Genomic DNA, 13,850 nt, shown 5'->3' with positions numbered 1-13,850 from the left:
GGTAATGCCGGAATAGATGGGGTAAGGGACAGTCCAGCAGATGGCGGTCGGCATCCGTAAGCGTTGCATTACCGCCATCTACTTGACTGAAACTCAACGGAAGAAGAGGGCGAAACTCACAAAGCTCAGATCAAACTTTCAAATTAGGCACTCCTGATCAAATATCAGTACAGTTTATTTTACTGTATTGCCTTTTTCTCGCTTCAAATGTTTCTAGACACACATTTTAGTGTACTGTTTAGCCGTAATATGAGAAAGTTTGTAACGCGACCGACAACGCGCGACGAGCCAAAACAAAGCACCGCCCAACTCGCATTACGTCACCCACACGTCAAGTCTTGTGATTGGTTCGCTCGTTCCACGTGAAGGCGTCTTTCGTCAGACGGACGTAACCCTTACGTGCTTGTTTCTGCAATATTACTGCTTTCATTCACAGCACAGCTGTACTGGAATTTCCCCTGAAATATTACCAGGTGTTGAGGTGGGAAATTGGCGGAACAGATTTTCCTGAACAGCGATCCCTGCTCCCATTCACACATGACCCCATGCAGGAAATGTTCCTGAACATTTCAGGGATAGACTACATGTGCAAGTCTATGTGGTTCTGTCCTGATCATAATATTCTGGTGCTGATGTGCCAAAAGATGAAGCATTTCGTTGTTTGTGAAACCTATAATAAAGTATAACTTCACAAGATACTCCATATTCCTCGTTTTAACGCAGGCAGCAGAATAGCCTATTTCCCCTTAAATAGGCTATTACATACATACATACATATATTTACAGCTACATCAACTAGAACCATTACTTCTGCAAATATTTTGCGCAACTTTTCTATTTTTACAAGCCACAAGTCAGGTCATGTAGCCCAAGTATTGTAATGTGTAAAATGTTTATAATGTTTATAGATTGAACTCTATTTATTTGACTTTTTTGTTGTGTTTATTACTTCTAGTTCTTATCTGTTACTTTGCGTCCTGCACTGCCGTAACATGTGATTTTCCCCTCTAGGGATCAATAAAGTCTTATCTTATGAAATGTCAGGAAATAATGAAAAATGTCAATCACTGTTTTCCAGAGCTGATGGTGTGCAGCCAAGAATATTCAGTTGACTGTCATAGAAGACTAAAGAAACCGGACAATATTCACATTTGAGAAGCTGGAATCAGAGAATTTCAGCATTTTTTCTCAAAAAAAGTCTCAGAACGATGAATCGATTATCAAAATAGTTGGCAATTAATTTAATAGCAGGCAACTAATCGATTCAACTAATCATTGCAGCTCTAAGCCAGAGAAGGTTTAGCCTTTTTACTTGAAAAGTGACTTGAACTATTAATTGATGATGTTGCAGATTAACCTCTTTTTTCATGGTCCATCAGTTAATCAGCTAATTGTTTCCAGCTCTACTGCCAAAATATAATGTAATGAGAGACGGCTTGTTGGATTTAGTAGAGGTGCCTTGCTGTTGTAAAACAATTAGAGTAAAAGGTAGCTTGTTCAATACATGTGGAGAGAAAAGCTGGTCTTATTTGATCTGGTGAATTATCTCCCTTTCAACACATTACAAATTCTTATAGATCATTTAAATGTAAACATTATTAAATTTAGTACATAAATAAAGTAGAGTAACATGATCGCCTTTTTGTTTATTGGTGCTTCAGTCACTGGTATTTGCTATTCACCACTAATGATACCTTGTCTTTTAAATTGCAAAGACTTGAAGACTGGGAACTGATGTGATATATCTGATGTGATATTGTTGCAAACTATACAAGTTACCGGGTTTGTACATACAATACATGTACTGTCAACATATTACAAAACCACACATCACCATAAATAACACAGACAATCCATGATGTACATTACAGATGTGGGTTTATGACTAGAAGGCTGCAGGGAAAATGTGTGTGAATGAAGTGTCTGAAACAAAGTCCCCACTTCCAACAACTACTGTCGAGGTGAATTAAACCGCTCCACTGGAGCTCTTTTAACAGACTGGTTGCACTGCAAGTAGCTGAGTAGCTCTATTTCAGTCCTCTCCAACAGGGCGAGATCAATATCAAATTAGCCAAAGATGAATTACTTTTATTCCATCTGACATCTATCTTTCTCTTATCAGTGGAATATACAAACCTATAACCTAACTGCTGCCAAGTATCAGTACACATTTTGTCATTTTCCTTTTTTCAACAATTCTCATCTGTCCCTGTCAATCAAGGAGCACAGGAGCATGGTGCAGGGTGTGTGTAACACCGTCTCTGGTGCCTGCAAAACAGAAATCACCACAAACACAACCGTACTAACTCTAACTTCTTTGGTTAGACTCACCTGAAGACTTAAAGAAGGTAAGTTTCTTCTTCTTGTGTAGTAATGATACGTATACAAGACCATGAGCTTCTTTTAATCATATTTTTGTATTTGGCAACCAGCTGCAGGTGCCTATTTTAGGCTATGTTATGTTAGACTGAGCACTCAAGGCAAACAGACTTTACAAGGACTTTTGATTTTCAGTTGTCGTTATGTATGACAGAAATTGAATTCTTCATCCTCATTTACAGCTTAATTTTGGATGCAACTTTAGACTTAAACCTCAACCTAAAGGACCAGAGTTGGAATATCTAAAGGCATCATAAGTAAGACTCATCTACCATAAACAACCAAATGAGTATACTTTATAATAACTACATTACATGCAGCTGACTATTTTGTGTCTTGCCAAAGTGTCTTATGAACGGATTCTGGGGATCAAAGATCTGAGTGAAGTTCCGAATCCATGGAAGGGAATCACTATGAACCGCTGCTTAGTGCTGGCGCTGGTTGTACTGCTTGTGAGTTCAGGGGTCAATGAATTGCATGGTGAGTACTGTAATAATGTTTAGTCACTTTACAGACCAAAGACGTCTCATGTTGACTGAAAGTTTTATTGGGCTTCTTTCTGTGTTATTGCAATAATGTGTAACACAGATACTTCTGCTTCACTTCTGTCGAATTTAATGTATTCAATTATTTATAAGATACCCCAGTTGATGCTTGATAGCTTAATATTGTATGTAACCCTAAACTCATTGTCCTGTATCTTGTTTTGTTTTTTTCTAGATGCTCTGGATTCTTTTGTTGAGGAGGAAAGTGTAAGATCTTTCCTTGGAAGTCTGCAAGATGGTTCAATAACTCAGGTATTGTCGATCTCTGTAATGCATCTAGGTAGTTGTGCGGAGTTCTGTTGTTTTTCTCTCTTTTATTCAGGATGTTACAAATCAGTGGAGGTGTTTTGTTGATGTCTCTGTTTCATCACAAAGCCAAACCTTTTTCTCTTCAAGCTCATGAAGAAAGTCTTGTCAAAATATGGAAATAAGAAAACCTTGAGTTAACCATTTGTTTGGCTGAGAATTTACAAATTCCCAGTTACAACCTGCTCTGTAGGGACGCCAACCAACCACATTCCTTGCTCACTTTACTATTTTAAACAACAATTCACCATTTTATTTTTTTGAATTGACCCTTTAGAGCTTCAGACAATCCACCTGTCTTCATGAACTTGATAATAATGTAGTTTTGATTATGCAAAGGCTAATGAGTGGAATCTTCAACACACTCAATATTGGTAAAAGTGTATTTCCCTGATCACCTGATCCTCTAGACTTTCAGGGGTATAGAGCTGGACAAGGTGGATTTCGAACAATTTCAACAAAGCTATACCAAAAATCACAAAATGTAAAACCTAGTCCTTGAAGGAACAACTATGAACAAGTGGATTTAGGATATTTCTTTTTTTTTCTACTTTTATTTGGATGTATAATATGTGTATTTGAATCAGAATGTGTGTTTGTTGTGTCTTGTTTCTTCCTCCAGATCTCTTTGTGGGACAGTTTCATTTGGTGGTGGGAATCTGAAGAAGTTGGAGCGATAAGAAAAAGAAAAAAGCCAATTGGCGACAGAACAATCCTGAAACCCAAAACTAAAGAATGAATTTGTATACAGCTAATTCCACCAATAACAGCTTTCTGAATAAAGGAGCACCAACGGCGTACTTTGCATTTAATTATATAAAAACAGAGAGTAATACATGTTTGTTTGTATTGTACAGAAAATCATTTAATTTATCTGACACAGGCTGTTATTTCTTATTCTGAAATATTTGTCACATTTAATGCATATTTTAAATCACTCAAATCCACCTTTTATGACTAATTTAGATGATTTATGGAGTGAGATTTTATAAACGATGTGGTAACATTTAATAATATATACATGTACAATACATTTAATAATTTCAATGATAATGAGAATTTTTAAAGCACAAAGAGTGGTCTTAAGAGGTTTACTATGATAAACATTGGGCCTCATGCACAAAGCAATAAAAGGAAAATAAGAAAATCCTGGATTTTAGATGCTAAAAAAATCATTTCATGTCATTTGACAGTCATAGATATATTAGAGGAGAATATTATAGTCTACAGGTGATGTTACTCTGTCAGCTGCAACACAACATGATACTGGACAGAGACCTTTCAGTAAATTGGCAGACGTGATGATGATAATATGGTAAACAGAATATTAGTTTTGCATTAAGTTTGTTTTAGTTCATATTTAATTTTTAATTTCAGTATCATATTTAAGTGTTTCTTCCCTGTGAAGAAAGGCAGAGATCTATTCCTGACACGTACAACAGCTCTGGACCACTTGTCAATTTAGAAAATTCTAAGTACGAGAAAATTGATGAATGCCACAAATGTCACTCATACATGCATCTTAAGAACAAATCTTGTCATACGTGTGCTTCTTGCATGTTATTATTCAAATAACCTTAAATAATACATTGAATATTTACATTTAGAGAAAGATGATAATAGGTTCTGATATGTGACTTGTGTACCAAATACTTGGTATCTTTATCTTTATCCAAATCTTGGAACATGATTAATTTTGTTTTCAATAAATCTGATTATTTCTAAGAGTGAGAAACACTGTGCTGTGTGCATCTACTCCGAAATAATAGCCTACATTATACATCTATGTGAAAGTATGTAAAGAAACTTTTGTGAATTAACATGTGTATTTACTACTAGTGTATTAAAGGACATTTGTGTAGGATTTGGTGGCATCTAGCGTTGAGGCTGCAGGTGGCAACCAACTGAATATCCCTCCCCTCCCCTTGCAAGTGTGTAGAAGAACCTACGGTGGCCGCAAAACTCACAAAAAACGTAAAAGGCCCTCTCTAGACCCAGTGTTTAGTTTGTCTGTTCTGGGCTACTGTAGAAACATGGCGGGGCAACATGGAAGAGGACCCACTTAGATTCTTATTTTCAGATGATTATACACTAATTAGAACATAGTTATGTATATTGTATTCCATTTCTGCCAAGTCCGTTCTGCTGGATGCAACTAAATTCTACACACTGCACCTTTAATAGGCTACTGTGTGAATAAATAAATGACAAAAAAGTAACAATAAAGTCACACTTTTCATCTATCATGGTGAATGAGTAACAGCTAACCAAACAAACAGAATAACTTATCACAAATGCAGCTTTAGCGACATTCGCACTCCTTTGCCACTATATCTGGTCTAAGTGAGATGTAAGTCCCAAGTTGGTTCACATTCACCACCCACAGAGGCTCGTAGGCCACAGGCACACAGCAGGGACGACGCTCCTGCAAATTCCCACTCTCAATGTGGGATTGGAGCAGGATGGCATGATTGTTGGTATTATTCAAGGGGAAATTACAAGGGCCATGGCAGTTGTTGATATTGGCAGTGTTTGGGCCGACAAGATGCTTTTCAAGAGACACAGTGAGGTCGATCAGCCCACAGTTGCTGCCCCTCACTGGGCTGTCGGGATCTGCTCTAGTGGCCCGCAGTCTTCTTTGTATCTCGTATGCACCACCCACCGTCTGTAGGGCCTTCAGCAGAAGAAATGCTCGATACTGGCTTTCTCCTGTTTTATGTGGAATAGTAAACAGAAACAGCACAGTGGTAATACAGGATCCTGATACAAAAGAAAACAAAATTTATGTCAGTTGGGCTAAAGAATAATGCAAAAGTCCATAGTGCTTCAGAACTGAGGCATACATGTACCCCAAGGGGTATGCAGAATGATTGTGAAGTAGCTCAACTAATTTGATAAAACAGAAATTATGTCTTTAAAACCGTGAAACATATATCCACATATTGAGGCACTTCACAACCGCATTTTGTTAGCTTATGTAATAATAGCTCTGTACATTTTTCAGCTGAGCAGAGGTCAAATGAAAAGTTAGCGTTAGCAGATGAAAAGTTAGCGTTAGCAAGCGAGTAATGTCAGCAGTTAAAGATGTTGACAGTTAGCTAAAAGTAATAGATAAATGGTTGAAATAGTTAATGTTAAAAGTAGCACATGGATACATTTGTGAAATAGCTAGCTTAAAAGAAGTGGGTAAACAAATTAGTGTTAAATAGTTAGTGTAACATAACAATAATGGTTAAAATAGCTAAAAGTGATAAGTATAGTTGAATAGTTGAAATGGAAGTAAACGGTTGGAATAGCTATCCTGAAGTAATAAATGAATGGTTGACATAGCTAAAAGCAATGAATAAATGGTTGAAATAGTTAGCTGAAAGTAACAGATAAATGGCTGAAACATCCACCTTTGCCACACAAGTGGTAGAGTCATTTTTAATTCAAACTGACCTAAAATAAACATTGACAGTAAATTTGTATTAAAAAATATTGTAACATTCACAATTATATAGTTCATAATTAATATCAACTTTAAAATCAGTCCAAATGAACACATTTGGAACATGACGGGTGGCGATGTTGATGAAGAGGTGTTTGAGTGGGGTTACATTTGTCAACAAGGCTACACATTACCTGCTGCCAGGTCCACCTTCGGAAATGCACTGAGTTCTTTGAGCCTCTCCAGCCTCTTCATGCCCCTATGACCCACGTCCTCCTCCCTGATTACCTCCATAATCTGCACCACAATCTGCTCCAGCCTCCACCTGAGCTCCTCTGACAGGGCAGGAGGCAGGGCCAGCTCTCCATGGTGCATGTGAGACATGGAGCTAGTGAAATAGAAGATGGTGGAGGCAGAGGAGTTGATCAGTCCTGCCAGCAGGTTCACACTGGAGGATAAGCCCAGTGTCAGGGGAGGCAGGGACTGTAAGATGTCCAGCTTTAGCGGAGGGGACTCTGGGTGGTCCTGAGGCAGGACATCACCCAGGAACCTCTTCAGCTCACAGAGGAAGGAGAAAGTCTGGGATGAGTGTGGAACTTTTGTATATCTGAGAAAGAAACAAAAAGTGTAACTGAGAACCACACAGATGATAGTCTGGTAAAATTTCAGTAGGGAACATTAAACCTAAGTCAACCTGGTATCAGTTCCTCTTTCCGTGGAAAAAAGCAGAAACAAAGTCGGGCTGATGTAACTTCCTGATTTTCCACCAACAAGGAGCTCTTTTAGACTTTCCTCTGTAAAGAGTAGACATACTGTATGAGGAGAATGCACATGAAACAAGAAGAAAAAATGAAAACAAGAGACTTACTCATATCGGGGGATTTTGTCTCAACAGAAATCCTCCACCTCTGGTGAACGTGGCCTTCCGATGCTTCTCCTGTCAGCAGTATATACTGTGTTCCTCCTGAAATGCACACAGCCTAGAAAAAAACACTTTAGGTCAGTAACATCTAAAATAAAACAACAGATTTAATCACTTCAGGGCTGTTTTATGCTACCTGCGTGTTTGGCTGTAGAGACTGACTAGTGAAAATGATCTCGTCCAGGTCTCCTCCTGTGAGAGGACTTTCAAATGCCAAGAGCAACACAGGGTTCAGCTCGAGCAAAGGGGATTGTGGGAGGTCAAAGGTTAATGCAAGTGATCCTGTCTCTTCTTCCTCAACCAACAACACTGAGGGAAAAAACAAGACATGCTGTCAGATTAATAAAATAAAAAATCACATATAAAAGAAAAAGAAATGCAATCAGAGGCAATTCAAATTGCTTCGTTACCTCCAGTTGGATGCAAAACCTCCAGTCCATTTCTCTGATTTCTGCTTGTTTTCCTAGCAAGCTCCAATAACACTGATCTTGATGAATTATCAGATGCCGTACAGATTCCAAACAAAGTCAAACTGCTGTTCGTCAGTTCGCCGTCATCCCCCAAACCTTCACTCATCACTGCGAATATGTCATCCAGAAAGCATGGTGCGTTCTGAGGGACAAGATGAGAAACTGTGGAGGCCGATGATGTCTTTGTCTCTGAACTATCTCCGGTCTCTGTAGAGTCCATTGTGTGGCTGGACTTCAGTGTATTTCCTGATTGAATTGGAAACAAACAAATTATATTACACACTGAAAAACAGATCAATGGAAAGGTCTGAAAGGTCTGAAATGAGCTGTCTGTCACTGTAAACAATCTAGCTGTTACACAAAACAGCCACAATATAAAATGTAAAGGCACTATACAAAAATATATGAATATTAATGTCAAAGCACACATTTAGAGAGGCAGAGTTGGTTTCAGTTTTGCAAAAGTCTCACCTGTCATTGTGGGGTCATGGGCCGGGATCAGCTGCCTTCCATGTGAGACCTGCAGGGCTACACAGAGCCGGGTCCAGCAGAGCATCAATGCCCCGCAGAAGAAGACATCAACAACCAACATGCTCACACTGCTGTTTGTACAGGATGTATGTCTGTGTGGTCAGACCTCTCTCAACTGATTATTTTGAATGTGTGAGGCTCAAGAGGGTGGGAGTTATATCCTCCCACCTTCCCTTTTTACTAACAGACTGCCAAAATAGGAATATCATGTGTCCTTGATGAGGTAGATTGCGGATTCCTTTTTGAGCAAGATGTTTATTGCACAGAAAAGCGCCCTCTTCACCTCTGAAAATTAGGTTAAAGTGAGATAACACAAGGTAATAAAAAGCAAGAAAAAGGCAGTTTTATTGGTTCATTGGACACACACCAAGCCTCGCTATCAGTAGACTCAGACGGACATCAAGAGAGGTTTCCATTTTTATGCTGCTTTATACTCCTACTCTGCTACATTTCAGAGGAAAATGTACTTTTTATTCCACTACTTTTATCTGACATGCACAAAAAACATGTTATCAGTTAATATAATATAATAATTAATAATAATAATAATATAATATTTTTTTTTATAGATTAAACTACCCATCATTATATTAAGTGGCTAAAACAAGCTCAACTTAAACTAGCAACATTAAAATGCTACTTACACTAATTTATAATAATATAAATAACACTGAAAGCAGCCAATAAGCTGCATAATGAGTACTTTTACTTTTAATACTTTAAATACATTTTTCTGATAATACTTCTGTATTTTTACTTAAGTAAGGTTTTGAAAGGGGACTTTAACTTGTAATGTAGTGTTTTTACACTGAAGTATTAACACCTTTACTTAAAGGACAGGTTCACAATTTCTCATGTTTTGAAACAACAGTGAGGTGCCCAAATGAACATTGAGACAGGTTTTTCTCACTGTAATCATTCCCCCTGTTCATACTGACCATTAGAAGAGCTCCTCCAGATGCACTGACAATGTAAGAGATGGGGGATAAAGTCCACAGTCCTGGAATGTTGCCTTATTTGAGGGTGATGCTCAGCATCAGGACACCAACTCTACCTCTTCTAAGTGGTTTCATCTCACAATGATGGCTCAGTCACTAATTAGTCAACTCTTTTAAACAGATTTTTTTGAAATAAGAACTAATAATAGTTTATGGGAAGTTTTGAAATCCAATGTGGCCCTATCTATCCTTTAATGTGTTAATTTGGGCTCCTGCTCAGGTTCATTGATGACATGTTATAGGTCAGATAGTGATTAAAGACCATTAGATCATTCATATCGCCTTTCAAACCAGCGAAATACAAACACTAACCAGCATTAGATGTGCTTAACCAAATCCAATAAATTCATTCATGCCAAAGGGAGGGGAACAGGTAACAAGCCAACTCTCTGAAAGGAACTGAGCAATGAGATCTGATTCTCTTCAAAGAGCTGTTTACTCCCATCACCGCTCTCACAGCTGCAGGCTTGTTTTGCAGACAGTCAAGGTCTCCGAGCTGTTCAGTGGTGTTGTATCCGGAGAGATGAAGCCAAAGCTCATTCTTGTACATGATAAATCTTCAGTGAGGAGTGACTAGAAAGGTTCATTATTATCTGCACAACATTTCTTGGCAGGTACTTCATCATCCTGATATCTATGTGGGAAACTTTGGCTTACAGATGTGATGTTTTCTTTTCTTTTTTGTGACCAAATTTTTATTGGTTTCGATTTTATTCCCCCTTTTGCTTTCATTATGGAGGAGACATTACATATCAAAATCAAGTTACTGAAATCTTGTGTTGACATTGCATAACACATCTACATCTATAAACTAAGGCAATCACATATGCATTATAATTGTACATACATTTACATAGTGAGATTAAATGAAATACTAAAGTAAATGATGTGAATAATACAGAAGAAGAATGTGTAAGCAGGAGAACCCAAGATATGCACATCAAACCTCTTTTTAGCCCTCTCATGACCCTGATTATAAGTTAACCTGGTCTTTATCCCCACACTCCCATCTGTCTTTTTGACCCCTCCCAAACCTCAGTCAATTTAAGTTGGCAATGTTTTCTTGGAGATAAATAAAACCTATGAATAACTTTATAATTTAGCAACTGATAGTTTTAATAACATCAAGTGAGTGTAATGTTATTCAAAACTCTCTTCCAGACTATGTTCTGTTCATAGATTTTAAGGTCTGTTGTCATACAGTAACAATGTCCAATGAACAACTCAGTTGTTGTCGGAGCTTTTTGTACAAATTTGACACAAAGCCCCTGCCATGTTCAAAATGTGTTATTATTTCTATAAGTGGGTGAATATGTAATGCCTGAGTCCATGGAACCCCATATGTGAGCATGGCAGCGTGCAACTGTAAATAAAGAAAAGAAAGATGACCCAGGTAAATTAAATCTACCTCTCAGGTCTTGGAATGACCTTAGTCCGTCATTGTTGTAGATATCTGAGAGGGTGTGAATAGTCGACCAGTTTTGTCACTGTGAGTACTGTATGGGTTTTCCACTTATTTGTATATGTTATTACTGAATATTGGCGCATCCATATGCCATTTTGCTTCCCATTGTCTTAGCTTTCTAGAATGTTGTCACATATAGATTGAATGGCCTATAAATGGTCAACATTGGGTGCTACAATACCTACGTGATAATCCTGAAGAAAGCACCTCTTTAAAAGTACATGGTGATATGTTTTTCTAATTGGACCCAAGGTGTCTCTAACTCCTCTCCAAACCATTTAGTAAATGGACAGAGCATAAATGATAAATAATACAGTTCAAAATTTAGGACATTTAAACCTCCTGATCTATTATAATGCTGGAGTATTGTAGTTCCCATCCCTAGTTTTTGTCCTTTCCATATAAATTTTGAGAGAAGATTCTGCAAACTATTCCAATAACCTGCCGAGGGAGACATTTGCAAATACTACTATAAAAAATATCCCTTGGGAGTAAGTTAATTTTTACAGTGGAGAGTCGAGTAGCTAATGATATTGTCAGCTCTGACCATCTATCTAAAGCCTACGTAATGGAACTGGAACATTTTTAATAATTCTTTGTCACAGTTTTATCCAAAGAAGAATAAATGTTGAGTCCTAAGTATCTAAAATTTGGAACTATTGGTATGCCTGAATAAAGAGTTGTGTTAGTAAATGGAATGCACTTATATAGTACCTTTCTAGTCTTATCGACCACTCAAAGCGCTCTTCAATACATGCCATCATTCACTCATTCACAAACACATTCATACACTGATGGCAGAGGCCGCCATACAAGGTGCCAACCTGCTCATCAGGAGTGATACAGCGCTTCCTATCCAAAGAGCCCCACAATGTTTCTATTCTCACCCATTAACACACACACTCACACATTGATGGCACAGCCATCAGGAGCAGGAGGGCTCAGTATTTTGCCCAAGGACACTTTGACATGGAGGAGCCGGGGATCAAACGACTGACCTTCTAATTGGTGGACGATTGATGGACGCTCTGCCTCCTAAGCCACAGCCATCCACAGTAGTATTTATTGCCACATTTTGGGGAAGTAGAGATGACTTTTCCAAATTGATCTTATAAGCAGATATTGATCTTAATTATTTAAGAATATTTAAAATGACTGGAAGAGAAGTTGGTACCTGACTGAAATATATTAACAAGTCATCAGCGTACAAGGATGTCTTATGAATGGTGTCCTTCACTGCTATCCTCTTCACTTCTTGGGAATTCCATATTTTTTGGGCTAACAGCTCTAAGGATAGGACAAATAGCAGTGCCAAGGCTGGGCACCCCTGACAGGTACCCCATGCAATAGCAAACTGTGGAAAACATTGATTGCCTTTTAACACCATCATTGGATTAGAATATAAAGTTTTATGCGTTTTATGAAATGTTTCCCAAAACCCATATAGTGCATTGTGTACCACAAATATGACCTCTGAAGCCGATCAAAGGCTTTTTCTACAACTACAGACAACACTGTGCATGTTGATGATAGAGATTGCCCAAAATAGCTAAGTCATGACCTGCCCTGCTCTGCCTCTGATTGGCTAGTACTCGTTGCCTTTGTTGGTTGGGTTGGTTGAGTTTGGGCATGAGGAGTGAGATTGGTTAGGGTTAGGGTAAGAATGCCAGGGTAAGCCAATCAGAGGCAGAGTAGGGTGGGTCATGACTTTGCCAACCTAGGGAAAAAAAAATATCGCGTCTTGTTTATTGTCAACTGTTTACTAAAGATTGTTGTGCCTTGAGAGGAAGTAGTGTGTGTGTGTGTGTGTGAGTGCAGTAGTAAGCTGTTAAAACTGTCTTGTATGTGTATGAGGCATGTGCATATGCTCGTGCTCCTCTGGTGGGAGGGGCTTAGGACAGAGAGGAGTGGACAGAGCTGCAGGAAGAGGGCTTTACTTACAAACACTTCACACCCCCCCCCTTTTCCAGAACACCCTTACCCCAGCTTTATCCAAATCCATTAGATTAAAACGTTTCCATCGGTTCTTATTGCCAAAGGGAGGGGAACAGGTAACAAGCCAACTCTCTGAAAGCAACTGAGCAATGAGATCTGATTCTGTTCAAAGAGCTGTTTACTCCTATCATCGCTCTCACAGCTGCAGCTTGTTTTGCAGACAGTCAAGGTCTCTGAGCTGTTCAGTGGTGTTGTATCTGGAGAGATGAAGCCAAGGCTCATTCTTGGACATGACAAATCTTCAGTGAGGAGTGACTAGAAAAGGTTCATTATTATCTGCACAACATTTCTTGGCAGGTACTTCATCATCCTGATATCTATGTGGGAAACTTTGGCTTACAGATGTGATGTTTTCTATACTGTGGGAATCAAAGCTGGTCTTTGAAAGCATTTGAATGACAACATACATCTCATTTTTTGGATGTCTCTACTGTACTTATTTCTACTCTGAGAACAATTTTGATGGTTTATAACTAACTCTCAGTGTCATCTACATAATGCAGGCCTTCTGAGTATTACTCAAAACCATTGAGGACATTTTCATACATTGCTCCAAGTAGAGGTTGAAAGGCTACACAATGAAGAATTAGTGCGTTTTTAAGTGCTTTTTAAAATCATAGTAAAGTCTGATAATTTCCCAGAAGAACAAGGCTTGTTGGGAGATTTTCTCAGAGACTCCACAGGCATTTTGGCACAAAAACAAGTGCACCCCCTGAATAAGAAATCATAAATGATATGTGAATCTCAGCATAGTCTGCTTGATCCAAAGAGACTGGAAAAAGACATGAATGCCACTACACACAACAAAA

General features: G+C 38.4%; 1 protein-coding gene and 1 long non-coding RNA gene across 3 annotated transcripts; one reads left to right on the top strand and one right to left on the bottom strand.

Moving 5' to 3' along the window:
- Positions 1-1,946: 1,946 nt before the first annotated feature.
- On the top strand, positions 1,947-5,186 carry LOC122988441. Of its 2 annotated transcripts, XR_006404801.1 has the most exons (6): positions 1,947-1,961; positions 2,222-2,348; positions 2,562-2,636; positions 2,725-2,859; positions 3,100-3,176; positions 3,853-5,186. It is a non-coding gene; the product is annotated as an uncharacterized LOC122988441 (long non-coding RNA). The 2 variants fall into 2 exon arrangements; XR_006404800.1 differs by lacking the exon at positions 1,947-1,961 and having other exon boundaries at positions 2,052-2,348.
- A 66-nt stretch (positions 5,187-5,252) lies between these two features.
- amh (anti-Mullerian hormone) lies at positions 5,253-8,736 on the bottom strand. Its single transcript, XM_044360728.1, has 7 exons — positions 8,524-8,736; positions 7,993-8,298; positions 7,719-7,891; positions 7,529-7,640; positions 7,355-7,454; positions 6,855-7,267; positions 5,253-5,939 (listed from the first exon to the last, which is right to left on the bottom strand). The coding sequence occupies exons 1-7, from the start codon at positions 8,642-8,644 to the stop codon at positions 5,533-5,535; spliced, it is 1,632 nt and encodes a 543-aa protein (XP_044216663.1). The 5' UTR covers positions 8,645-8,736; the 3' UTR covers positions 5,253-5,532.
- Between the last annotated feature and the right edge of the window lie 5,114 nt (positions 8,737-13,850).

Source organism: Thunnus albacares, chromosome 9, assembly GCF_914725855.1.
Source record: "Thunnus albacares chromosome 9, fThuAlb1.1, whole genome shotgun sequence".
Taxonomy (NCBI): Eukaryota; Metazoa; Chordata; class Actinopteri; order Scombriformes; family Scombridae; genus Thunnus; species Thunnus albacares.
This window is presented reverse-complemented; position numbering and strand designations above follow the sequence as displayed.

Bases quoted from the DNA above. Each gene is read 5' to 3' on its own strand.
- amh (XM_044360728.1), bottom strand. From the start codon at position 8,644: ATGTTGGTTGTTGATGTCTTCTTCTGCGGGGCATTGATGCTCTGCTGG. The intron at 7,641-7,718 runs GTAGCATAAAAC...GTTTTTTTCTAG, and splicing joins CTCTACAGCCAAACACGCAG to GCTGTGTGCATTTCAGGAGG. The intron at 5,940-6,854 runs GTAATGTGTAGC...CACATAAAACAG, and splicing joins GAAGGTGGACCTGGCAGCAG to GAGAAAGCCAGTATCGAGCA.